The 27,100-nt window shown below is 49.6% G+C and overlaps 1 protein-coding gene across 20 annotated transcripts in view; it reads right to left on the reverse strand.

Annotated features, from left to right (window-relative positions):
- Positions 1-3,702: 3,702 nt before the first annotated feature.
- EIF4G3 (eukaryotic translation initiation factor 4 gamma 3) overlaps positions 3,703-27,100 on the reverse strand; it is a 149,878-nt gene continuing 126,480 nt past the window's right edge. For 6 of the 20 annotated variants that reach the window (XM_082328964.1, XM_082328958.1, XM_082328959.1 and 3 more), the window contains 15 exons: positions 26,422-26,526; positions 24,560-24,692; positions 23,363-23,457; positions 21,665-21,758; positions 21,292-21,409; positions 19,858-20,081; positions 18,602-18,717; positions 16,254-16,426; positions 13,790-13,915; positions 12,880-12,961; positions 10,981-11,079; positions 9,896-10,042; positions 8,645-8,726; positions 6,987-7,133; positions 4,717-6,021 (listed from right to left, as the gene is read on the reverse strand). In XM_082328964.1, coding sequence (XP_082185090.1) covers positions 5,840-6,021; positions 6,987-7,133; positions 8,645-8,726; positions 9,896-10,042; positions 10,981-11,079; positions 12,880-12,961; positions 13,790-13,915; positions 16,254-16,426; positions 18,602-18,717; positions 19,858-20,081; positions 21,292-21,409; positions 21,665-21,758; positions 23,363-23,457; positions 24,560-24,692; positions 26,422-26,526 — 1,923 coding nt within the window. In that variant the 3' untranslated portion in view covers positions 4,717-5,839. Of the gene's footprint in view, positions 6,022-6,986; positions 7,134-8,644; positions 8,727-9,895; positions 10,043-10,980; positions 11,080-12,429; positions 12,656-12,879; positions 12,962-13,789; positions 13,916-16,253; positions 16,427-18,601; positions 18,718-19,857; positions 20,082-21,291; positions 21,410-21,664; positions 21,759-23,362; positions 23,458-24,559; positions 24,693-26,421; positions 26,527-27,100 lie in introns of those variants that run through there. The other 14 variants (XM_082328946.1, XM_082328963.1, XM_082328952.1 and 11 more) reach the window with 7 other exon arrangements.

A 27,100-nucleotide genomic window follows, 5' to 3' on the forward strand; every position in this document is an offset into this window, starting at 1 on the left:
TCCGGCTGTTGTCTGTAACGCTGTGATAAAACACTTGTGACAGTGCTCCACACCATGTTCGCTAATGCCCTCTACCCCGCGAGCGCAGTACAGCTCTGCTTTGTGACAAATCCGCTGTTAAACCTTGCAGGGGGCTGCAACAAGACAACCAAGCCTGCAAGAGCCAGGCTTTACCGTTCTCTCCGCTCGCTCAGCAATACAAGGATTTCCTAACGGAAAGCATCGATTGCCTGCCCCAAGCCCCCTCTCTCCCCTTTCCACTTTGCAACCACAGCACAGCCACATCCCTGCAGCTGGGACAGCAACTGCACCCTTGGACAAATTCCCCTTTGGAAAGCACTGAATGGAGCGGGAGCTGGTTTTATTTCTGTCGCTGTTTCAGCACAATTTAGCAGCTGGAGATGAGGAAGAAAAACCGGTGCCGCGTGACCAAAGCTTTCCACAGATGGCCGTCGGCCGTCCCTACAGCATCATTTTAAATAAGCAGGAGTTATTTCGGCGAACCACAGTTCCGTGATGGTTACCTGCGGGTGGCAAGCGGAGCCGCTTGGAAAATACAAGGGTAGACAACTTCTAGTGAAGTTTTCTCGGATATCGGCAGGGATTTAGTCACGCTGCTGGAAGCCGAGTGGGCTAATCGATCTCTTGCTGCAGTCGCTTGCCCATCACCGTGGTGGTCCGTCAACGGCTCCTTGCGGGTCACCTATCCACAGAGCTGTGCAGCCAAGCAGGACCCTCTGGGCCGAAGCCTCCTCACCCCCAGGCTCCATCCTATGGTTGTTGCAGCTCGCACGCAGCCCCCAGGCCACATCAAACTGTTGCTCAGCTTCTACCAGTGCACGGCGTCTCGTGCAAGCCTCCGGGTTGGCACCTTATTAAAAGAAAGCGGCGTGCGAAGAGCTCACGCTCCTGCTGACGCTGCTTGGCTGGAGATGCCGCTCAGTTGGCCTAGGATCAGGGAGCAGCAGAGGGCCAACGTCTTCCAAAGAGCAGAAAGGCCGAGCTCTCCCTGCCAGACCGACTGCGCAGAGCGGGAGCTCAGGGCGCTTGCCCGCCTGAACATCTCCCGACGGCTTCATCCCCACGTAGCGCACGGCAGCCCTGACGGAGCTCCTGCCCCGCGGCATCTCACCGCCCTCACGTACCGACCCGCGGCCAACAGCCAACTCGCCTAAAGGCAGTTTGGTGCCTCGAGGCCCGAGGTGTTAGATCTAAGGGCATGAAACCATCCTGGGGGGGGGCTGATTTTGAGCTTACCACCCCCAAAGCTAAACCCTCTTGCGTCTGTAAAACGGTATCAAGCGAGCAGCGCCAGGGGCATGGTTGCAAGAGCTTTTCTGCTCTGCAGCGAACGCTTCTGACAACCAGCTTCAGGTGCCTTCGTCCGTAAAAACGACTCAGGCTGGAACGAAACGCAGCAGGAACAATCACCGCCACCCTTTTGGCAACGAGATGCCGACATCTGCAATTGGTTTTAAACGTTTTCAGGATGCTCAGCGAGTTAACGGGATTTTTTAGAGGCCCTGTTCTTTCCCGTATCAGAAAAAAACGGTCTATAGGGTTGGAACCAAAATCTCTCTGGGTCGCAGGAACGCAGCAACGACCAGTGTAAGTTACTACCAGCTTAAACCGCCTGGTGCACACTGAAAGCCATCCCTGCAGAGGAATCCGAGCCTCTCCTGCCGCATGGCCTCTTTGGCTACCAGCTTCTGCACCAGGGCAAAAGGTTTTTCCAGACACTGAGGTCTGCTCCTGCACCTGAGGCTTCTTGAGAAAATAAGGGGAAAACCTGAACGTGTTAACACACGCAGACAGAGCGCAACATCTGGTATCGGTGTAATTCCCTGACCTCGTTCACAGAAATGGCTGCTCCATTTCTGAAAACACTTTCCTAGAGAGAAGCCAGCCTTAGGCAGACACCTGGCCTGGGAATTTTCTGCTTGACTTCTCCAGGTTTGGGGACATTTTCAGCAATAAAGAGAAACAAGGACGTAAGCGATGCATCTGCTGCCCCTCGCCCGTGCCTTTGATAGCGCGCACAGCCTCAGCACGAGAAGGGCTCCCAGCAGTGGAAATGGCTTCTAACGCAGCTCCTTCCTGCCGAGCCGCGTTAACTCCCTGCCGCGCTCACCAGCCTGCCCAGATGTGTTTAAAGGCCTTACAGGACCAAGCCTGGGAAGAAAAAAAAAAACCCAGCAGACCCAAACCTTTAGTATTCTTGGGGGAAATTTGCTGTCCTCCCTGCTTCGGCTTTGCTGTCACGTTAGGCAGGAGTAACCACAGCTCATCTCTCCTCGCTCATGTAAAACGAGGCTCCCACAAATCACATTCCCACGGGAACCTCTTTTAATTAATTATCTCCTTTTCCATTTCATGTATCTCTTAGGTTTTTTCTCTTTTAATACAAGATGTGTTGCAAAGATCTTCCGGGACCACGGGCTGCATCCTGAGAAGCCACAACTGCCTGCAAACCTGTGCTGATCTAGAAAGCGACTGAGAAGCAACCACACCTCGGTATGGGCGCAGGTAAGCAAGCGGCACGCGGCAACCAGCGCCAGGGCAGCGGAGGAAGCCGTTTCGGTCCAAGACTGGTGTCAGATACGCTCCTTGCGGTGACATTTGTGGGAAGCTGAGCCTCAGGGTAACACGCCCACAGCTGGAGACCTCGAGGTCTCGTGCAGAAACCGCTCGCAGCACTCCACGTGAAGCTTAACTGATCTAGCTTAAGAGAATGCAAAGCTTGCCGTGCTGCAAACCCGCCTTTTCAGAGCCTTTGGGCAATTCTGAAAAAAACCCAAACCCTTAAAACCTTTGAAAACTCCCTTCCTGGTATTTGCAGGACACCAACAGGGCAAGCTCTCACCCCGCTGGAACGTTTAACATTAGAAGGCTCAAACAAGGAGGGGAGAGACTTCCTCAGCTCTCTACCCACACGCTCACCCTTCCCATGCTCTCCGGCCACTGGTTTTCCAACTCTTTCAGCCAAAAGACTCCCAAACAAGTTTCCCTGCCCTGACGCACTTGGATTCACGTCCCTGTCAAAGGCTCTAGCGATTGCGTCCTTTCCGATTCAAGGCAGTCAATAAATACAGCACAGCCCCGGCACAGCCCGGCTCTGGTGTCACACGCGTTCCCGGCAGGGTCCGACACGGCCCATCCTCAGAGAGGAAATTCCTCAGGTGCACACCCCGACTTGGCAAATATTTGGCCTCATTTACATACCACCTCACATCCATTTAATTCAATTCTTTAACTGCTACAAACCATCACGTACCCGCTCACGTTCTGGCCCCAAAATGACTCTTGCGAGAAGAGCACCCGCACGACCTTCCGCAGAGGTTTACCACGCGCACCTCGAGACCCGCTGGGTGGGGCTTTTCCGTGCGGATGAGCCTTTCGGAGATCTCGGGAGCGCCCGTCGCCAAACCGCTGGGCCCAACTGCGAGGCCGGGAGGGGAAGCGGCTGAGGCCGAGGAGTCGCTGGATGGCGTACAAGCAGATACATACATATGCATATATTAAGGGTGAGAATATTTTTTTCTTTTTTTTTTTTTTTTTTAACAAAACATCAGAGAAAAGTGTTTTATTGTTACTAAAAAAAAAAAAAAAAAACCAAACAATGCTCTAGTGTTTTAGGCCATGGATTCTCTAGCTCGGATTCATGGCGTGGAACACATGGTAACAGGGAAAGCGTCTCGTGGACATCTCCCCTCCAGCCACAACCAGGCACCCTCCTCCCTTCCCCGTGGTGATCAAATAACATCCTTATGCAAGTACAGCAATTGTTTACATGTAAAAGTAAGATTAGGAAAGTATTTAATGTAATTGTAGCTTTTTTTTTCGTGTTTTTCCTGTTGTTTTTTTTAAAAAAGTGATTTAGCAGCTGGAGAGAAAAAGACAGCATCATGTGAGCAGCTAGTGCTGCACAGACCACCAGCAAATGCTCCACAGGTTACTCGCGGTCCACGGACCACAGTTCACAAACTACGTTTTAGGGCTTCACAAACTTTGCAGACTGTGTTACGGCAGATGCTTCTTCACAGTGAGAGCCAGCAGGTCATCTTTGGTTGTTGAAGAGAGACACACAAGAGACTTAACGCACTCAGCAGCAGCTCAGTTTGGAGGACTGCGCGGCAGCGGGGCGCGGCTGAGGTCCCTTTGGGCACGCAGAAAACACGCGCTCCGACTGCACTGCAAAGCGACCGCTGTTAACCTGTACCCGGGCTGCACTCAGACTTCGGGCACCGTCACGGGGTGGGCAGAGCACCGCGTCGCTTGTTCCACCTCTTGACTCGCGTAGGGCGCTTCCGTTTTCACCCGTATGGGTCTTTGGGTTCCTTAGGCACAGCGAGGCAACCGGCAGACGCGAAGGGCAGCGGCGGAAGCTGGGCGGCAACGGACGCGCGAGCCGTGGCGAAGGGCTGTCGGTTCTCTCCTCGAGAGGCTGCCACCTCCGGAGCTACCAGGGTCCCAAGTCCCCAGGACGACGCCACCGATCCAAGTCACACGAGAGACAACCACGGCCGCGCGGCTGGAAAAACGGGGCTGGGATCGGGCACCGACCGCCCCGAGGTCGTCTCCCAGCCTTGCGGCAACGCGCTGGGAACCGAACGCGCCTACGCGGTACAGCAGCCCAGCCAGCTGCTCGTCGGCCGTTAAGTTCTCTCTGCAGAAAAGGTCTCCCAAGCAGCAACCCCCCCTTTTTTTTTCCCCCCCCTTTTTTTTTTTAAAACAACAATTGCTCTCACCCCTCTTTTTTTGGTAGACACACATACATACACACACTATATGTACACAATTTGGAACCGAGGATCTACGCAATGGAAAGGAAGCCAGCACCGCTCAGAGATGGTGCACACATTCAGCAGCTGTCAAAGGAGAAGTCGTTTTACTTTCTTTTAAACTTGCAATGTTTGTCTTTATTTTGTTCTTTATATTTTGAAAGTGAAAAGAAATAGTATTGAGTCAATTTCTTTTTTTCTTTTTTTAAATATTTGTTCTATGTATTTACAGGCCTTAAAGTTGCTCTAAAGGTTCTGAAAGTATCACTAGTACTTTTTCCCCACGGTAGCACTGTTTCGAATGAGTTACTTTCGGAGCACTCTGGTCCGCAGCGGTTTTCTCAAATGCATTTCCTTCCGTTCCAAGGTTATGTACGTTTTGATTACTATTTTCTTTTTAAATTTCTGAAGCAAGCTGAGAGGCAGGCAGAAAAATCTGATGACAATTAGGAAAAAAAAAAAAAAAAAAAAAAAATCGATCTCTTCCTCACCTAGCTTACCCCAACCCCCTTGAAAGTTTTGTCTATTTATCATGCTTTGAAACAAAACTGAGGTGCATATGAAGGGGAGGGAAATTTATTTCTCTGCTTTTGTTCTACTATACAATTTGTTTACAGAAACTGCAAATTTAAAAATTACACTGGCATTTGCAGTCCTTAAAATAATAAATTAAAAGTTTTCAACTTTTTTTTTTTTTTTTTGCTAAACAGATTTGTTTCGCTTTGTGTTTTTGTAAGTATGAGTCCTTGTTTAAAAAGAAAAGAAAAAAAAAGATTAAAACAGAAAATATTTTCTATAAATAATACATGTGTTTTGGTTTAGTGCTCCCGCCCTCAGGTTTGACGTTTATTTTTTTTTTTCAAGTACCTTTTTTCCTCCATGATCACCTTTGTGTTTATCTATTTTTACCTCTCCCACTCGTGCATGTGTGGGGGAAGGGGGGGGTCTGCGCGAGAATTGGCCTTGCTGCACTGTGATTGGCGAAGACGTGAAACTTTTTAAAAAAATACTTAAATTGTTTCTTTTTTTTTTTTCTCTCTCTCTCTGTATTTTAAGTTTTAATTATCCTCCGACTCCTCTTCGGCCTCCCGTAGCCACGTGAAGAATGCTGTGACAGATTTTAGCGCTACTCCTTTCCCGTTCTGCTCCGCTGGGTCCTTGCTGCTTTCCCACTTGTAGAAGGCATCCTCCGATATTACCTCCTCATCATACAGGCAATCAAAAAACATCCGCAACAAATCTGCAATAATGGAATAAGGGGAGAGAACAGCTGTTAGTACTGCGCAGTTGAAGGCAGCGGACAAAGACGCGGTTACGGATAAGGGGATTAACGTGACCTTTAATGCCAGAGATGCAGATACAAGTAAAAGGAAGCTCTGTTGCTGAGTTATTGCTTCCTGGCTGGTTACACGCAGCTGAGAGGGAAAACGGGTCCCTCTGATGCCGTCGGATAACACAGGCTCCGCAGAAAAGGGAAAGCTGGGAAAGCAGCCGTGGGAACGTATTATCTAGGGATTGGCCGGCAAACCTAATCCACAGCAGCCTGTCCTCCTCTCGCTGGACCGTGCAACCTGGCTCCTCTCCAACACCTGATTTTCCACGGCTCAGCAGGAGGGATAACGAACGACTAGCGCCTTAAAGCTAAGGACGATCGAGTCGGGTGGCTTTGGGCACTCTGATTTTGTGCTGCAGGCTCCCCGGGAATCCCTGTTTCTTTGGCAACTCCCTCGCCTCTTTTCCAACAGCAGTTTTTCGCGGCGTCTCTGGGGCAAGACTCATCAGTTGTCCAACTCATTTTATTCCCTCCAAGTCCGCAGACAGCTGTGGTGCAGCAATGCAGTTACAACGCCCGCTGCTCTCACATGTCCCGCTGTTGTAAACTCAACAGATTACTTTTTTACTGCTCTTTTTTTTTTTTTTTTCCTCTCTTTTTATCAACAGAGGTTTGTCCTTCCTTCTGCACAGCTGCTTACAGGAGCAACCAAGAGAAGAGCCGGCCTCTGGCCAAGCATTTCGGGACCCGCACTGCTCTAAAAGCTGGAATCTGGACAAGCAGAAACCACCGTACGCCGTTTTCTCTCATCTGCTACGTACAAAGGTAAGGAAAAGCACATCCCCTTCCAGTCTCTACCACTAGACTTTACCCTCGCAGAAACAACCTTTCCGTACGCTGTCAGGGTTCCCCAGCACAGAGGCAACACTTACTAGGAGGCTGATCAAGTTTTACTATTGATGCTTGTAGTGCATAAAGTGCTTGTAGTTCCTTCTCCGTGTCTGAGTCTAGGTACTTGAGTAAGATCGGCACTCTCTGCTTGATAACAGCAGTGTCCACACAGAAGCTGGAAGAGTCCGCTGAGGGGAAGAGAAGAAAACAGGGTCAGCTTTGGTACACGGCAGCAGGGGCGCATCTTTTATCGCCTTTATTTATTCACGTAGAAATCACAGGTACAGGTTAGCGTGGAGAGAAAAGAGGACGAGATACAACACAAAGTATTTCTGATCAAACAACACGAAGTATTTCTGATCAATGGCTTTTTCTGGAAGTCTTGGGTCTTCCAGTTCCCCCAGTTCAACCAGCACCCGCAGCGACCCTGGCCCTAACCGGCCTGCGGACACACGCAGAGTTACAGCCTTACTTTGCAGTGCAAATCGTTGTGTTTCCACAGACAGCTGGATGTCCCAAGTGCGTACAATGGCTAGGACTAAAATTTCAGTTATATAGAAGGTTTTTAGAAAATTTTATCTTTTGTTTTCTAAAAATACTAAGGCAGAAACAGAATCATCAGCTGCACATGACAGAGGAAATCAGGAATATATTAAAAATACACATTACAAGTCCATCAGCAACACGGATAAATTATTCAGCAGCTTTTAAGTCGATCAGGCGACATAATTAAGTGATATTTTGAAAACAAAAGGGAAAAAAAAAAAACCTCCATTAGAGGCAAGGTCAAAACATAAACCAGAAGAAGATGTTCCTGACACACATCAGGGAACCCCTACACAGCCGTAATCAAATCCTGTGTGGTTCCGCCATTGACACTAGGTGGCATCGGAAAGGTTCTGTTCTCGGGGAGAAGAAAGGGGCCGGGCTGCCCTTCCCCGGCAACACGATGAAGTTCGGGCCATTCTCTGCACCGAGCGTGACTCCCACAGCTCAGAGCAGAACCGCGTGCTTTACGAGCACAATTTTTTGCCTCACCAGGTGCCAACAGTCAAGTTAAAGAAAACAAAGCGAACTGCCCAGATGTTTCTGGCTGCAGCGCTTTATTCAAGCCCCCCCTGAGGGTCTGAGGCTCACGCGTCTGACTTGGGAACCCCCCCTTTCCTCCGTTTCCAGCCGACTGCCGTACATTCGAGTAATCCACACGAACCGTCTTTCCAAAATTGCAACTTTGGACCTACAGCTATTAACGCGACAGAGAGGCAGGCTGGCTTCTCTTCTGCAGCCCACGCTTCCACCTCGCACGTGGCAATCTGCGACGGCAGAGCGCCCGCGCGCGCTTGCCAACACAGGAGGGGAAATGCTAATTACCTTAATAAGGTCTAACGCCTTTCCACCTTCACTAGAAAAATCAATGAACAATCAATCTGGCATTGCTCAGAGCCGCCTGAAACGTCTGCTCGTGCCAGGTCACCGGGACACGCCAGGGCCTCGAGAGCACCGTAACCGGCAAAGCGCCTGGCTGTCGCAGGGGGAGCGGACATCCCGCTCTCGAGCGCAGGAATTCAGTACGGTGCAAAAGTCTTAGTGTGTGATAAAGAACAGCCTCAGCGGAGGGAAAAGTGATAGAAACCTGCAAAACATCAAATACCTCTTTGCGCGTTTGGTTTGTACGGTGTTTACGTTGCAAGTTACTCACCTATAATAGCTGCTTTACAAACTGCTGTCATTAAAGCTCTAAGGAATGTAGGTGAACTCATCTGGCTTTCATCTAGATTAGCCTGAAATCGAGAGTAAACGGGCCAGTTAAAAACACGCCGCTGCATGAGAGCAACCATTTCCAAACTCTGCTGCTGAATCTGGCAGCAAGTTCAAGGTCAGCAAAGCTGCTGCGGTAGAAATCCCCTTCACCCCGCTGCAAAAACTCAGCTTTTCCCGTTCACTTCTTGAAGCTAGCTCAGGTACGTCACCACGCAACAGCAGTTCTCATACAAGCAAGACACCATTTCACTGCTCCCACAACCAGTCGATTGTCTCGACAAACCGACCGAGCCAACAACGCTTGCCTTTTACAACGCCCTTATACATTTTCTAAGAGTTTTAGGCTTTTTCAACAAATTTGACAGCATGCTCCTTGGGTGGAGATTTGTTTGCTTTGTAGAAGGAATTCAGAGCATGGCTACGTAACTTGTCCAAGGCTACAAAGAGCCTGGGGGTGTCCCCACATTTTCAGTGCTGCTCTCATTCCACTCTCGACTTCTCTAACGGCCGCAGAAAAATGACATTTCTAACACGTTGCTCCAGCAACAGAAATAACTGAAATGAAGCTGACCACGATTTAGCCGTAAGCACAGATCTAAATGAATCAGGTTGGGTATAATTTCAGACGCTAGATTAAATATCTGGCTTAAAGGATGCAGCCAGAGATAGGGGGCAAAAGAGCAGTGGGTTGACAGGGCTTTTTTTTTTTTTTCTCCTTTTCTTTATTTTCTTTTACAGTGCCTGGCCCAATGCACTGGGAAAGGCACGGCTGCCCCCAGTCACTGCCCAGGACGTTTTTGCAGCGTGGCAGGGCACGCAGGTGGGCAGGAGAGAATTTGGTAGGTCATGTTGCAAAAAGCAAGGAGAAGCTTTTATCCCATATTTTGGGAAGAAAGAATGTAGCGGTGCGCTCGGTCTAAAATGTAATAAGTAGCCAGAAGCAGCGTATTCAGTGTCAAAAAGTCTGGAGTATTTAAAAGGCAGTTACACGGCTGTATGTTAATATAGCTAAAATTCTTTCTTCCTAAAGCTGATTATGTTTTAGATTTTAATTCTTTGGAAGCGTTGATTGCACAGACCTAATCATCGTGGTGTTTGAAGGAGCCTGCAGAGATGCTCCTTTAGATGAGAAAATATTGACAAAAGCAGTTAACGAACTGTGCAGGGAGGGTGAAAACAGTCTTTGTACCTCTACCCAGTCAAAGATTTGTTCATCATTCGCCTTGTCCTCAACAATGAGTTTTTCTAGCTGCTTGTTCAGCTCTTCCGCAGAGAGTTCTTTCTCTGAAAGTGCTTCTGAGGAACTGGAACAGTCGGACTCCGTGAAGTCCAACTTCTGCAACGTCAGAAGTGATGAGGAGAATTAGTTAAATACACTTTCCTGTGCTGAATTATACCAAATCGAGGCAGCAAGCTACGCTTCCTTCTGCTTTCTGGCATCTTTCAGCTGCTACGTTATCACGATAACAATTTATACACTTTTTCTGTTCCAAAGATTATAAAGCATTTTACAAACACGTGGGAACTACGTTATCCAGCACAGACAACCAGGCGTCTCGGAGCAACTCCAGCCCCGCACAACACGAGCGTGCACAAAATAAAGTGCACGTTGCTCAACTGAAACGACGGGGAGCTGGAACGCAATTACCAGGGGCTGGCGTTTGCTCAAAGAAACTGCAACTAACGCCCCAATTCGTTGCAAAATGTGACAGCGGATCTACAGTCCCCTCACCAAGCCCCAGGCCTTGGTAATCCATTTAATTTCCTGCAGCGCAGCACTTCCTAAGTGCTAAAAGAGGGCAGTGGATCACTTGGAGCTCCAACGGGAGACCTCCAGCTTCTTCCTTAGGAGCACCACCGGCGAGAGCTGCCAGTCCTGGCTGCTCTCGGCTGCGAAACCCCCCGGGATCATAATACACGGTGGGATGAGTGAATAACTGCTGCCATTTATTCTGGCCCTTCTGCAGATCGACTGTCCTTGCTGCAGAACTCCTTCTTGAGTTCATTCCCCCCAGGGTGGAGAAAGAGATCTCCCAGAGGAAGCCAGCCGACGGGAGATGCGTGCCTGGGATCGGGGGGAACAAGCCCGTCCTCCCGGCGTTTCAGAAAGGAGGTGCTGAAGTAACCTAACCCCAGCTTGGTGAGGGAGACGCTTTGCCCCACATCCCACACCCACTGTACGCAAGGATGGGACGGAAGAGGATGAACAAGCGGGACGTGGGGCCGAAAATCAACGTGCCAAAACCATTAAGCAAACGCTTGCTCTGAACTCACTTGTTCCATGAGAAAGGTATGTACATCCTCCCCTTCGAGTAAGTAGTCCTTCCAACTGAGGCCAGTCTCCCTCCATAAGGCTCCCACTTTCTTATGGCTCTAAAACACAAACAGTTTGTTCATTTTAAAGACTTGAGAGACAACCGGGGGAGCTTACACGAGCCGGGGCGGTGCAGCTGTGTCAAGAGAAAGAAAGAACTGTTCAGCCACCAAACAAGATGAAGTGAACACGTCTGGAAATCCCGTGCAAGAGAAATCACACGCGCAGTCCTGCCACAGGTACACACATCTCGTCAAGTGGTCAAGTGCCACGGTGGTGGGTAATAAACGAGGCGTAACGTGACACGGGGGGGCCAGAGATTACCGATGAGGAGTGACACATCGAAGAAGGCACTTTCCCACGGCCGTGACACAGAGCTGGCAGTGAGATGACTTAGATTCTTCTCCTGACTCTCTCATTAACTTGCTCTGTGACTCATTCTCCCCCTGCCTTGACATTAAGGCACTGGCAAATTAGCTACTTGCAGAAAATAATGATTTACGCGGCTGTTTTCTGTGCAGAGATCAAGCCTCAAATTCAGGTACATAATACCAAGTTCACTCTTCAAATTCCTAGAATTTAGTGCAAGCCTTGAGAAAAGCTCCTTTGCAGCACACACAGTTCCACCTTCCGCATCCCGATGTCACGCTGACCTGCTGGTATCCCGCCTAAGACGGCGTACGGACAACTCTGACAAGAATAAAACCACTAGTGACAACCAGCTCCTCTCGCCCAAACGCTTTGCAACAACCTTTACCTTACAGCACCTGCACGAGGGAGGTCACTGCGTAGCCTACGTGAAGCGCTGATAAAAGCAGCCTGATTTTTCGTTTACCACGCAGATTACAATTTTAAGCTTAATACTGCAGATCATTAAGAGCGAATTGTGCATAGGTCCTGCTGCGATTCATCAGGATCTGAATTAGATGACTGATACCACATTGAAATACCCGAGTCCAAGTACTGGCCTGGAGAAGATCAAATCAGAAAGCTGGGGCAGAAACAGAAACCCAAGCCTGTGCCTCAGCCCCCAGAGCACGGCAGCTTTTCTTTCGAAGAACAGAGAAAAATAAATGGAAGTCGACCGTCCAAACAAGCACGAGGCTAAAATAAATAAATAAAAAGTCACTATTTGCACTGCCAGATGGAAACGCTCCTGGGACATTCAGCCTTATTTGAATGCATGCTTTTTTAAAAAAAAAAAAAGGCAAGTGAGGGATTTTACAGGGCTTAAAATAGACACTATCCAAAGTGCAGTATTTAGCTGGATCGGGGGAAAAAAAAAAAGACAAAAAAAATGGAGACAGAGTTATAGGGAAACCACCAAACTGTTTGGACACACAACTGTGAAATACGTAGGAGAGCTCTAGAAGTTACAGGGTGAAAAGGTGTCACTACCCCTAGCGATGGGTGAATCTTAAGAGTTGGCAGGTTTAGTTTGGATAAGCACCCAGAAGTCTGAGCGGCCATCTGAAGCTTATCTGAGCCCTCAGAACCTCTCCGCTCTGCAAGAACAGCTCTCTCGCAAGCTTTCCGGCACTTGCTGCTTCTGGTCAGCCCAGAAATACCCGGAGAATGTCCCTCTTGCAGTACGTCAGCACTCTAGCTTCTGGAAGAAGCCAGGTGCAAAGGTACCTGCAAAAGGGAAAAGTGATAAGAAAAAAAATAAAAAAGTTAACTTTTTGGAACCTCGTAAGGCTCGGTTTGAAACGGGGGATGAAGAGGCAGGTTTCCTAGGTTATCTGGACTGGCTGGCCCATCCCTAAATATCTTCACGTGGGAAATGCGTAGGCTTCATGCATACACGCGTACTCGCTGCATCCAGCTCCCACCTACGAACGCTACGCCCGGACACTTACCATTTGTTTGCATAGAAGGTGCAAGATTTCAGCAAGCAAGACGCCGGCTCTTCCCACAGGAAGCAAAGGTTTGCTAAATTCTCTAGAATGAAAGAAAACCAGATATTTTTCCTTATAATTTGAATTTTGCAATGCAAGGCAAGGGGCAGGGATCTAACCTGAGGCAGGAAATCACCTCTCACTTCTGCCAGGGGTGAAGGATTTGGTCTAGCTAGCACTGCCGACAAAACGGGCTTCAGCCACGCGCTGCACGTGCCGCAGCAGGGCTGATTGCAGCGCCTTTATCGTTAGCTAACATCAAATCCACTCATTTTTGTGGGACACTGCGTTCGGGCAGCAGGACCCTTTTTGGGGAAAAAGGCCATTATTTTCTTAGTAGGCTACTTACAGGGAAAGGGAACCATTCAATCGGCTTCCAGTTAATCCCCAAATACATAAGGACACGTACAAAATCCAGCAACTCTGGTCCTGGAAGCAGCTTCCAGTCTTGCAGGCAAGGATTCGCACCCGCGTAAGGCAATGCCCGGGAGGCAGTTATTACACCCCGAGACATAACGACTCCTGCGCGACACCTTGCTCTCCTCAAATCTGATCGCCAGAGCCTCGGTGTGGTCTCGAATGACTCCGACTGTACAACGCTGGGGTGTTTTTTAGCCCAGGATTGAAAACAGGATCGAAGTGGATTTACGGATAAAACTTTTACCCCTGAACGGTGACTACAGAGCAGCAAGCTCCCTTCCCAAGTCCCGAACGACGCGCGGCAAGCCTTTTATCAGCTCGTACGAGCAGCTGAGCCCCTAACGCTGTTCCTCTTTTATCTACTGATGGGAACCACGCTGTGAAAATACTACGGCGTAGCCAGGCAGACAGCTCAGCTCGACCGACGCTGGAGAAGAGCAGCGTTGCTTACTGTATAAGTTCTCTCATAGAGATTCCTCCTTCTTTTAACATGGGGGTCACCAACTCAGCTAGGTACAACCAAATATGGGGTATATCTATGGCCATATCGTCCGCCATCTCCAAGGTATCTGAAAAACTTGAAAAGGAAAGAAAAATGTTGAGCATTAAATAGAATTTAATTTGAGACTTTAATTTGAGCAAGTCTGCACTTCAAAAATCCTTCGTTACAGAAGAGAGAAGGGGGGAGAAGGGGGGAGAAGGGGGGAGAAGGGGGGAGAAGGGGGGAGAAGGGGGGAGAAGGGGGGAGAAGGGGGGAGAAGGGGGGAGAAGGGGGGAGAAGGGGGGAGAAGGGGGGAGAAGGGGGGAGAAGGGGGGAGAAGGGGGGAGAAGGGGGGAGAAGGGGGGAGGTAACATCAAACCCTATTGCCATCTTATGTTTTCAGTGCTTCAGAACTGCCAGGAGTGAATTTCTCTATGCAATAACATGGAGGGTATGTGGAAAAGGCATCGCCTGCCGTAAAACCAGCAGATACATCCAGGAAAGCTCCATTTACAATAATTCTTATAGCCCAGTAATAAACCATTTGCTAACTAGTAAAACCTGTAAAAGAAGCATTTTTGTCTATAAATACAAAACATCCAATAAATGGAGCCTTCTTAAAAAATCCAAACGTTTACAGAAGGGGGATTAATAATAACAGAAGTCCAAATACAAGGTAATCAGCAAAATGTCTGCAAGTATGTAAAACAACACAAGGAAAAACAGTTCAGTACAGCAGAGGGAGGCTTCCACCCAGAACAGAAAACGTGGTAGGATGAATTACAAAAATCGCTCCCCAACTTTGGGCAGAGTTTCCAGAATCGCTCAAAACTCCTCTTTCCGATACAAGCCTTATAGGTGGCTTCGCTTCCCACGCCTGGTACAAGACGACCGTTTTTCTGGCTCTCCTGCCAGTCTTCATCATGATTCATTTCTCCCTCAAAGCCCTGAAAGTTCGGGGGTCCAGGTTAGTGATTATAAACGCATATTTTCTCTCGTGCTTCAAAACCAGAAACTGTCTCCTTTGCTTTGCTCTTTACGCCTTCAACCTGGGTTCGTCCAAGTGTTTCTGCCAGAAATTGGTTTCCTGTTGTGTACCTCTCCAGCCTCGCGCTGCGACCAGTACTCGCCCCGTAACCCCTAATTACACCGTCATTTGTCTTGTGTGAATAAGTACAGCGGTTTTGGGTGTTCTTCTCATGTGCCCGCCGAACACCACTTGCCCTTTCGTCATCTTCAGGAGCCGTTTCATTTTGTTTCAGCCGCATTCAGACCGCACATCCCACTATTTCATCAAGATCCTACTTATTTGGCATCACAACCACTTATCCGTGCTCCAGGAACCACTGGAACGGCTTTAATCACAATCCATTATGGAAATGTATCACTTCAAACGAGTCGTTTTGACCATCAGCGACTGCGTGGACACTCACAAGTGTACTCCCTGTGGATATATGGTTTTTTACTGCTGTTCCATATGGTTTTGAACTCAGGCCGCCTAAAACTTTTTTTCCTGCGAGCCGCTGGATTGCATCACGATGAAATCCACTGCCAGACACGGCACAGGGAGGCCACCATCGGAGCGGTCAGCGGCACCGAGTGAGACACGACTCAAACAGCAGCAAGACGGAGCTGACTACCCAGGAACTCGGTCTCTGAAAGCATCAGTCCATCTGCCCGTTCGCCGGCTGCTTTTCGTGGTCATCCCCGTTTTAACCATCCTGCTCTAAGCCCCAGCGAGGACGGCGCGGTGCCAGGGCCCTCCTTGGGAACACGGGCCCTTTTACAACTGGACACCAGTTCAAATCCAGGCTGGGGAACACAAAACCCAGAGAGCTGATGTGAACCAGCAGCCGAAACTCGGATCTCCTGCGGAAGGTCTAACCCATCTAGTACCACGTCTGGCGCGTACTCTCCTTCGCAGCCCCTGAGGACACGTCCGCCCCTTGAAGCTGCGTTGTCCTGAGACATTACGTCGTGTGGGCCAAGGCTGTTTTACCGGTGGGAGAGCGGCTGCGGTTCTGTGGATGCACGGGACTTCAGGCTACACAGCTTCCAGGCGTTAATGGCACGTGAAGATTTTTGACTTCTTCCTCCTCTTGTAATCGGATTCAGTCATTTGCCAAAAGGCAAACACTGACAAATGCATCACAGACCAGAAATCAGGCACATTTAAATATACACCTACGTATCTGCTTAGCAATAAATACTTGTATAAATACGAAAATATTTACATTCACTAAAGCATCTGAAATACTTAAAACTATATTACAATAATTACATTACTTATGAATACACCCAGGCAGAAATGCTCCTTCAAAAAGGATGCGCGGAGGAGGCAGGACACCAAAGCAAGGGGGGCAATCATTCCTCTCCGACACCTTTGCAACGAACACTGAAGGGAAGTATCGGTTTCTAGGCGCAGAATACCAACCCCTTGAAGAAATCCTGCTTGCTCAGCTTTCCCGCCTGCACCAACTGGTGTAATAACTGGCCCATGTGATCCCTGGTGATCTGGCTCCTCTCGAGCGTCGACTCCACTCCCACTCGCACGAAAACAGGCAGCAGGTTCTGGGCGCTCAGCTCCTCCACGCACTGCATCGCTTCCTGTTCGAACGACACACGGGATCACTCGCCTGAACCGAAAACATCAAGAAACGGGGCAGAAGACTATTTTCTACTACGGGATAGCTTAGGGTGCGCGGCGTAGCCCCCGGTACAGGGGACGGGGATTTTTTTGACGGCAGGTCAAGAGACTGCTAGCCTGGGGTTTGGAAATGAATATTTAGTGCAGCCGCCAGGCAAAGGCGCTGAACGAGGCTGCGGAACCTCGTCACAAATCACCACTGAGCTGGCAGTAGAATAATGAGAATTTATACCAGGCAGGCAACAGAATTTTTAAAATACACAACCAGGCTCCAGGGTACAGTTCGGCCGCTCGGTGAAAGGACAGGAATTGTCTTCTGGATGCCACCAAAACGCCTATTATTTCATCAACGATCAAGCCCAGTCAAAAAGAGGACAGGAGGTTAGATTCATCGCTGATCTGGCACAGAAGTGCCGCTGTTACAAACCCACGCTGTATAAAGAGGCAGAAAATAGGTGGGGAGCATTTGGAGGAAAATTTCCCCTTTCTAAAGCTTCTACTTTCTGGCACGTGCATTTTGTAACCTAAGCAAATAAACCGCTCTTAAATAGAGACTTTCAGAGAAGCGCTCAATGTCACGCTTCAAAAATCTCCACTGTCACCAGCAAAGATCTTCCACTGACGGCCTAGGTTCAGCCCAACGCATCTCAGCGGGCTTCCTGACTAAAGGCATCTGCGCCGTGTCTTAGATTATACCTTTAGTTATCAAGAACTGGCAGCCCCAGGTGCGTTTTTAGAGCCCCAAACGGCTATTTTGCCGCAGGTCACAAGCCTGGTGGTCCCAGACCGCACGCTGGGGTCAGACGTGCCCGACGGATCCGGTGAACGTGCCACTGCGGTCACTCGGCGCCATCGTGCAGCTCAGCAGTTTTAATTATCAGTCAGGTTAAACACCGAAGACTAAACTAATGAGAAGCGGCTGTTCCTCTGCTGCGTACTACAGTAACAGACTCGCGTACGGCCTTGTTAATGTGAGTTTAAGCTGAATTAGTCAGCAGCTTTGTCGCACGCTGCATTTGAAGAGCGCTGAGAATTTACAGTTCTCAAGTAACCCCTACTGCAAACGGGCTGCCTCAATCTGATGTACGTTTACCAGAGGCGCGCTTGGCTAACACAGTTCAACTCCATTTCCCTCCAGCCATAAAAAGATGCCATTGTATTTGCAAGACCAGAAACCGAAGCCGCCCCTCAGCCCCAGACACCCAGGGGTTAAGGCTTTGAAGCCTCCCGCAAAAAGCAAAAGGACGGGAGCCCCCTCTGTGAGCCAGCCCCGCCGCCCCGACTCCTCCTGCTGGGCTCTGCCAGCCAGCAAGCTGGGGGACACTGCGAAGCAAAGCGTATTTTTTTTTTTTCCTCTCCAAACCAGGATTTAATAATTTCGCCTGATAACCAGACGTGAGCCCAAAACAATCCATCATAAGAATATTCCTCTTTCCGATTTTACTTGGAGGCCCTATGAAGTGCACGCAGCACCTCTGCTCTCAGGGTGCCACACCAGGAACTCCCTGGCGCTGCCATTTCAGACTCGGCAGGCTTTTAAAATTTATTCCAGCAAAAGATCAAACCAATCGGCTTCGCAGCGCATGTAACTCATCTTGCTAACTCCCTGGACAAGCTAAAAATCCATTTACAAGGGAAACAAAATTTCAACCTTTAACTAGGAAGTGATGACAGCTGCTCAGTAATTTTCAATGTTTATTAAAAATACTCTGGAGTGGTTTGTTCAATATTTAGTATCGCTTTATCTGCCTCCAGATCAGAACAGCACATGCTTTGATAACTGAATGAAAAACTCAGTTTATTTTCCCGCTAGCTTTTCTGCTTCCAAAATTGCTGTAATTATGGAGCTGCTCAGTGATTCATGACAGATACACATACATCTTGCTACTTAAAACATACAAGCTGGGCTATTCTTCCTATTACTGGTGGGGCAGAAAACAAGTTTGGGAGACAACTCTCCTAAAAACGCCCGTGGAGCTGCTGCTGCCCGAGTTTTGACGGGCCCCACCGCTTCGGTTACCTCTGCGCTTACAAAGACACTGTTCACGGAGAGAAACCGTGCTCCAGTCCCACAGGCAAAGGTTCTGTCCAGTCCCACACGCGTTTCTGCTAAGTGAGCTTTTCATTTTGCTTACCTTAAAATCGTTAATATGCAAGAACTCATCAATGATAGATTTGCATTTTCTCTCTATTTCCTCTTCTGATAGCGAAGGCTTTTCTTGCACCGGAGCTGGGGGCGCTTCTGGCTTGGCTGGTAGAGATAAGGAAAAAAAAAAAACAAACACATTTGGAAAAGGCAAATCAGCATCATTTTCAGAGATGACGTTCTGAAAACAGAAGTCAGCCGAGCAGGGTGTGTTCCCTGTCCCATCATCAGGCACGGGTCGCTTCTTCCTTGGCTACATTTCCCCCGTACGAACTCCCGATATTTCTGTAAATCAACCTTCTCGTAGAAACACAGCTGGCAGCGACAGAGGATGCAACACCTTCAAGGCTCTCTATCAACATTAGGTAATTAAAGGTTGAGCTGCGACAGCATGCTGCAAATTTAAAACATGCTGACTGCAACGGGCAGCAACCCAAAGCAATCTCCAAAACCCTGGTCCCCATGAAGTTCTTCACAACGTCCCAGAGCTTCAAGACAAGCGTGTGCTGCGTCGTGGCAGTCGAGATGGATTCCTCACCGTAGCAGCTTCTAGATGTTTCCCAGGGAAGCAGCAAAACACCACGCACCGCAAAGGTTCTGTCTGCAGGGAACATTGCCCTAAGCGTCCTCAATACTTTCTCGCTAACGAATCAGCCCAAGCTGGCAGGAGCAAAAAGCGGGAGCTGCAGCACTGACAAGGTGGGAAAACCACCCCAGCGGGTGCTAACGCCAGACGGCACCGAGACCCGCTCGGAACGAGGGCTGGCAACAACGCAGCGCTACATAGGTACGGCGCATGGTCTGTGCCAGCCCCAAATCACTGCTCCGGCTCTGGGAAAGGTCTGGAAAGGGCAGGTACGGCTTCACCGCGCAGGGAAGAAGCAGTTCTGCAGAACTGACGCCGATTTTGGGGACTTCTAACCCAGAAACCAGCACCAACAGTGACAGAATATGAGCGGGCAAGACAACGCTCCAGAGCGGCGTTCTGCTGGCGTCTCCAGCCTTTCGACTCCGATGAATCCTACGGAGGAGCTGGTGAGAGGAGACGGCGCCAAGGCCTGTATGAATCAGCTGCGTCACAAACCTCTGGGAGGCAGATCACAGCCGTCGCAGCTTGACAACGCGTCCCTGCGGGCCAAACATTCACACCGCTGCACAGAAATCCGTCACTTTTTCAGACGGATTTTTCCCTCGTGCCTTTTCACACATCCAGCAAGACTCCCCGAGCACGCAAGAGCCGCTTACCAGATTCCTTGGCTTTGTTCCTCTCCGCCTCTGTGCTGTTTCTGTCCATCTCCATGCCGCCTGTTAACTGCTTCACCGTCTCCAGCATCTCCCTCCGCTGCTCCTCTTGCGCCTGATTGTCGAGCAGCAGCTCTTTACTGCTGCTGCCCCGCAGGAAGGTGTTGGGACGGGAGAGGGAAGGCGGGAGAGGTTTGTCGTTCTTCTCCCTGCCCGTGCTCCCGCGACTGCGGAACAAAAACGCACGCGCTTAAAAGTTATGGTACGAGTAACCCCTGCTCGCCATGCTGGCGATGTTAGAAAAGATATGGGTGGCTTTATCGTAAATGTAAAAAAAAACCCCACAACCCAAACCCAGCAGGATTGTTGTGTCGACTTTTTATGGTTGTAGCCACACAGAATGTAATCAAAATTAACTCCAATCTCAGAGATGCACAAAGATCCACAGCGTGGACAGGCAGAGCCAGCGCTTCCTGGAGCACACACGGAAAAGCGATAAAGGCCTTACGGCACCCATTTCATATGTAGAATGGTGAATTTTATAGCGTAAAGGCAGTGTTTTACTGTGAAATGGCAGGAGCGGTGTACATTCTTACCCATTTATTGAAAAATAGTTTCAGAATAGTGGAAGTTACCAGCAACAGGTGACAAGGATCTCTCCTATCAATTACCGTGTTCATGAGTAAGATGGGCAAAACGATACCAAAACGGAATAATCGCCAGGTAAGCCAGAGTTTTAGGTGAAATAGGATGGAAAACATTAGAGGGACAAACCCAAGCAAACAGTCCAGCAGCTGGTGGGTACTGGAAGGAGGAACCAGTGACATTTTAAATGAACTGTACATTTATAAACCGTGTCTAGAGTTAATAAATTGAGGGTTAATGCATGTTTCGCGTCCAAGCTGGAGTGGCCGGAGCCCTGACGACATCGGGGTGCGTGAGAGCACCGCACAGTGCGCGTCGCACGCCGCGGTCACACCTAATGCGAAGGGTCGGAGTGGCTTAAGAGCCCTGCTGAATTTCTGCGAGGTTTTAGGCATGTTTTTCTGGATAAATAAACCCACTGCCCTGGCTGAATCCACGACCGCTGGATCCAACCTGGGTACCTATTTATTAGAACGTTTTATCTGAAGGGTTTTTAACCTGTTATAAACCACTAGCAAACGTATCCTTTAGGTAAAGGGTGACTGAAAAGTGGAAACTAAAACATTCACCGCAATGGCTTTAAAAATTAATACTGGCTGTCTCTCCTACGATATTATAAAAGATGCATGTGTTTTAAGTTAACTCAAAGCACACGGTGGGGAAAAAGACCCAGCCGTTCCTGGAAACTCAATGAAATTCCCCTCCTCCTGCGTGCTGGTAACTAGAGCAGCACGTGCGAAGCGCAGGCGTACCGACAGCGGGAGGGAAAATCGCCGGCGGACCGAAGCTTACCTAGTTAAGGCCCTGCGAGAATCTAATTCTGAGGATGCCGATGAGGCAGATACAGATGAGACTGGAGGCTGCAGCGCAGAAAATCTGTTCAAACTAGTGGCACTTGGTCGTAAGGAGTCTGGGAGATTGTAAAGACGACACAGAGAAGAGTGACAAGGTCAGTAGCCACCGACACCTTGGCATCACAAAACCCTTTCAGCAATAGCTGATTTTGGAGTGATGGGGAGGGAACCGAAGGGAGAAGGCTGGTCCTGCCCCGCTTCAGCCCCGCTTGCCCGGCAGCTGCACACAGAGGAGAGCGTTCCCACCCAAACCCGCTCCGGGCAAGGACGGCTGGCAGCAAAGCCGAGGGTGAGGACCCCTCCTGACTTACCCATCTCGCTTGCCTTTGCTCCACCGCTGCTGCCCTTTCCCCAGCTGCCCAGCTGGGCTTTAGGCACAAGCTGAATCTTCTCATCTATTGTGGGCTGTAAAACACACCAAGACATACCATTACAAGGGCAAATCGCACATCTTAATTATAAATGGGGTATTTTGGGGCAACGATCCCTGTCTTGCGAATACCAAAATACACTTCAACGTGATTTTGGAAGACCAAACCCCAGCCAAAGACAGAGGACGCAAACGACAAAGGGCATCGCAAACAGCCTCTTCCAAAGCGTCAGTGAAAGACATTCGCAACGACCAGGAGCTTCTCTTTACTGGGAACTCTGAAGCTCAGTGAGGAGGAAAAGGCACAGCGTATCAGTACTCGAAAGACGTTCGGTTTGTTTGTGAGGAGTAAAACGGTTCTGCTGGCCGCTCCACCTGCCAGGCACGGCTTTGGGGGGAATCTGCACGGCAACAAGCACAATTCAGAGGGCGAAGAACGACAACAGGTTGCAGAACTTGGAGGGAAAAGTGGTGTCTGACAAGAAGAGAACATGGATTTTACAATGCTCGGTTGGCGAATTTATTGACAAGGAGGTTGCGACCCCGCGGATCTCTTTGCGTGAGCCCCTCTCTCCTTCCCACAACGCAGCTGCTGTGGAGCTAGCTCTGTTTGCACTCAACGGAGTAGAAGGACTTTTCCCAGACGAGCTGTAAGCCCACACAAAAGCAGGCTGAATCCCTCCTGCTAATTAAGTTTTGGAGCCTGTTTTACGACTTTCACAAGGAACAAACCGAGCTTGATCTGCAGAAGGGCTCCAATCTGTCCAGGTTCTGTTTTACAGCTCTCCGAGCATCCAGGCACCGAGAGTAAAATTCAGGGAGAGTGACATTAATTGGGACAAGGGAACGTCTAGGAAACACCCTGACTTATGTGAAAGACGGAGCTCTCCTTGGCGAGAAATCCCAAAGCTGTTCTGAAGATCATTAAAAAAGGAGAAATCTCCAAGCTTGCCTAACCTGCAGCCTGAAATAAATGTCCCAAAATCACCACTTTAATAGGAAAATACCAGGAAGATGCGCGTCTGGAGGATGGGTGTGAAAGTTAACACACAGCGAGGGATGCAACTGCGCCGCCCTGAAGTCCAGAGACCCTGTAAAAGCGGACACGGCTCCTCTCGTACCACTTGAACCTTTCAAGCCTGGAGTGCTGCCATCTGTGATACGCCAGGAACATTTTGTTTTCAAACTGCACGTGGCATCCTCATGCTACTAAGCAGCAGTGTCAGAATAGGGTCTTGAGAACTTGAGGCAGCAAAGGATTTTGAGACGCCTTCTGCAACAGCCCTGTGTGCGCTCCATCACCATCACACACGATACCCAACTCACAATCTCTTTTAATCATTTAATAAAATTTTTCCAACTTAGAGAACTTCTGGCTCACTAAAAGGACACTATAAACCTGAGAAAAAGCGTATGCGTACTCCTTTCCCTCAGAAGAAGCAAAATAGGAACGCTCAGAAGACAACAGTCTTCCTTTGTGCTTTATCGATGCACAGGACTAACTCTGGGGATTTAAAATCTCCCAAGAAACAACTTTTGACCTGTAAACACCGTAACGGTCTTTCCTAGACAGACAGATACAGTAAGGTAAGACCTCGGCATTTTTGTTGCTCCGAACGAGTCTTGTGCCGGCACCTACCTTGGTGATTTTAAGGAACTTGGTGGGGTCCAGCACTCTGCTGTTCTTTGCCCCCTGCACAGTGTTCCAACCGCCTTCGTCGACCCGCTGGACACCTGCCAGACGACAAACACAACCGCCCTTAGCTCGCCCCGCCGCTCCAGCGGCACCCCGGGAGAACGCAGGCCATCGTCTCCAAGTTCAACAGGAGGAGGAAAAGAAAACGGCACGTTTCTGCTAAGCCTCGGCACAATTCCGTGCAGAAATCGTGTCTTTCAGAGTGTCTCTTCAGCCTAAGATGACATAACTAGCTTGCCTGACTTCACTATTACAAAATGGCCTTGACATAAAAGATCTCGCTGTTTTCAAGGGCTGGTTTTGGCAGCGATTCCTCCTGGTTAGACTCTCAGCGTGTGTTCTTGCGATCTGGATGTGGCTGCGCGTAACTGGGCGTTCACAAGCTCACCAAAGGAGCAGACGACATGCCCTTGCTGACCCAAAGCCGCGTCTGTGGCACAGATTTCGGCAGCGCTAGGCTCGTCTAAACACCGACCCACTCAGGTGGTCCCAAGCTCCTTACCTTCTCCTGACGTCAGTTTTAAGACAATTAAGAGAAAGTCTACATGTATTTTCTTTATGCCCTGTTCTCACGGCACTTTCATTTGACAATCCTTAGCATTAAAGAATCCCAACGATGACTTTCTCCTTGCCCCGCTCTGTCCCAGTCTTCATTTTCCCAGTCACTCCCAGTTCACCCTCAAGGGCTGGCAGCAACTTCAGGTGATGCCAAGGCCCTTTCTCGTGCCGAGTTAACACCTCGCAGCTTTAACAGCTCAAGACAACATGGTTACTCTTGAAATGAGACGCTGCTGTAGGCGAGAATGGATGGCAAATCTGACCCCTACCTAGTAACTTGTCGTAAGAGATTTCTGGCGGTCTGTCACAAAAGCAAATATGGTTTGCGTGAATGCGAAACTTAAGCACTATTGCCTGCGTTTGTTTATTTTTACCCAAGGGATTTGCGCCCCCCAAAAATCCACACAGCCAATTCCTGGCAAGTCTGTTCATTCTCCAGCCTCAGCCATGCTCAGGCCCCAATTCCCTTTGCTCATTACACTTAGGAAAAAAAACAGACTTTTTTCTTTTATGTGGGATTCTGACTATGGCCACTGGATGTGAAATGAGGGAAACGAGCAGCCAACTTGGCTTTTAGTTTACCTGGTCTCCTCTTCTCTTTGGTCATGAGTTGTTGGACCTTCCTCTGCTCTTCTTGCTCTTCAATCTTGGCTTCTTTATGAATCTGCTCGATGGTCTTCGGGCCCTGGTCTGCTCTCCGTGACACCCAGTTGCACTAGGAAAGAAGCAAACACGTGCTCAGAGATACTCCCAGGGGAGCATCGTAAACGGGGTATTCTGAACACTGCGAACGAGGCCTAATCCTCCCACCCTTGTAACGTCTTAGGGGGGCTGCTCCTGAGGGACTGGGGAGGATTTTGTGGAGCTGGGTGACGTTGCGGACACGGTTATCCCAGCACCGCAGGCCAAAGCTAGGTACTCTGGTATACAGACTGTGGTACACGTTTTGGTGGAGAATGGAGGCTCCTGACTTCGGAGAGGCATGACTGAATTCAAGACATTTTAACCCCTAGCATCCTGCACATTCCCAGCTTTCCAGTCTTTCTGGGTTCAGAGGAAAGAGAAGGACCAGAGGGAGGCTGCTGTCAAGCTCTAGCTGTTCATTACTGACACTGTTCGCTGGAGCCCTTCCTCCGAGAGAGGAAAAAAATGAAACCCTGAAAATACAGAAGCAAGAAGCGACTGCATTTTATCTGGAGACGGTGCTTTGCCACTCCGGGGATCGTGATGGCTGAGACAGGAATCCTGCAGAGAGAGGTGGAGCTGTCTCTCCACAAAACATTTCCACTGCTTGATGTTGATGTGTCTATTCAAGCGTGCGCTGCAGAGATCCATCTATCGCCAGAATAACCAGACTGTCTCCCGATCTTGCTACAACCTCATTACAACTTTTGGGGTAATTATCTTTGCGTGCCCTGCAGTCAAAATGGTGACTTCAGCCTCCGCAGAACCCCAAACCACCTTCAAAACAGCTATTTGAGGGAGGAGTAAAGCCCGCTCAGGACTTCAGTAAAGCGCTGTCCCGTGGCTAAAGCCACGCTGCCGTCAGCGCCTACGTGGGTGAAACCGCAGGTGCTGGGGAAGGTTTGGGCAACCCGCGGTCACATCTTCAGCCGCACGGTGCGGAGACACCCTTCGCTCTACGAGACTCCAGCTTTAAGGCCTGGGCTGTGTTCAAAACCGTTGCTCGATGACCACGCGGGCAGGTCCCTGTCTGCACTATGTGTGCACTTGTCTACGCCAAGTTATCTCCTACCTCCAATTTTTGGAGCTTAGTGTGGACCCACCACCATCACGCTCTGACGGAGCGCAGACTCCCATTTGCTTTTGTCTGAACAATATGGCCAGTAAACACCGAGCAGATGCCTGGTTGCGCTAGCAAATCGGACCATTTTTCGATGAAACCCATACTGCCACGAACAAGAGCCCTCAGTTTTTACGGCCACGCTAACCGCCCCCCTCACTTGTGGGGTACGCAGCTCAGAGCGCTTTGGCCCCATCAGCACGTGCTGGCAGGACACAGTTACGCCCAGAGCGCATGGAAACGAAGACAACGAAGCCGCGCGGCTGACAGAGACAAGCACAGGGGACGCTGCGGGGAGAGACCACCCCAAACCTCGCCCGTGAAAAGAGCTCAGGCGTGTCCGCTGCAGCGGGGCCGGACCAGTGGCAGGAGAAGCCGGCATGGGTGTGTGTCTAACAGTAAGCAGAACCAAAACACCCGACACAAGCAGTTCACCTGTCTACCAATCTTGGCCTTTGTTAAGGCAAAACGGAGGATTTCTTGTCTTTAAACAGCCAGACTTTTGGGATAAGGGGCACAGAGCTCCCCCAACACCCCACTTCTGCTGTAAATGCTGTAAATCCCTGCTCTTGCATGAGAGCTCTTCCAGCCCGCACACCAGAGGGAACGGGCTCTTTTACATACTGGAGTTGGTACCTACCAGCCTCAGGTCTATTACATCCTGCAGCATGAACCGAATCCTTGACGAGGTTTTCCTCTCTTTCACAATCTTCTCCATCTGATTAAAATACTGGTCCATGCGAGGCTACACAAGAGAAACAGCATCGTCATCAGCGTGTCTTGGAAGAAAATGAAAACGCTGCCTCGGGTGGGAGTCAGCGGGTTCTGCGTTACAGCGCTTGCGTGCCAGAAGCAGACCTGGGGACCTGCTTGAGGCACAAGGCTGCGGGCACCTCCTTCGTTAGCACGTGCTTTCTCTGCGTTTTCCATTACTCACATCATCTACGCTCTCTGCACGTATATAATGAAATAATTAAAAAAAAAAACCCAATGTGGTTTTTTTTCCCTGGTAGAGCTAAGCTGATCCCCTGGCCAGCTGCCACCAGAAAGGGGAGTCCTGCTCTGCCTCTGAGCTCCTCCTTTGCCTATCGGCACGGGCGCTCACCTCAGCCTGAGAAAAACCGGCTCGGGCAACTGAACGGGCATAAAACCACCCCTGCAAACATCGCTTCGACGCCTCACCTCCCTGAACTGCCTCAGCCGGGGTCCGGCAAGAGCAGCAGGGGCAGAAGCGCTGCCTCTCTCAGCAAGAGGCTGGCTGACGGGCTTAGCTGTAGTATGAAATCCCACCAGCTCCTTCATCCCAGAAGTCGTGATGC

Source organism: Platalea leucorodia (genome assembly GCF_965183815.1).
Source record: "Platalea leucorodia genome assembly, chromosome: 17".
NCBI classification, from domain to species: Eukaryota; Metazoa; Chordata; class Aves; order Pelecaniformes; family Threskiornithidae; genus Platalea; species Platalea leucorodia.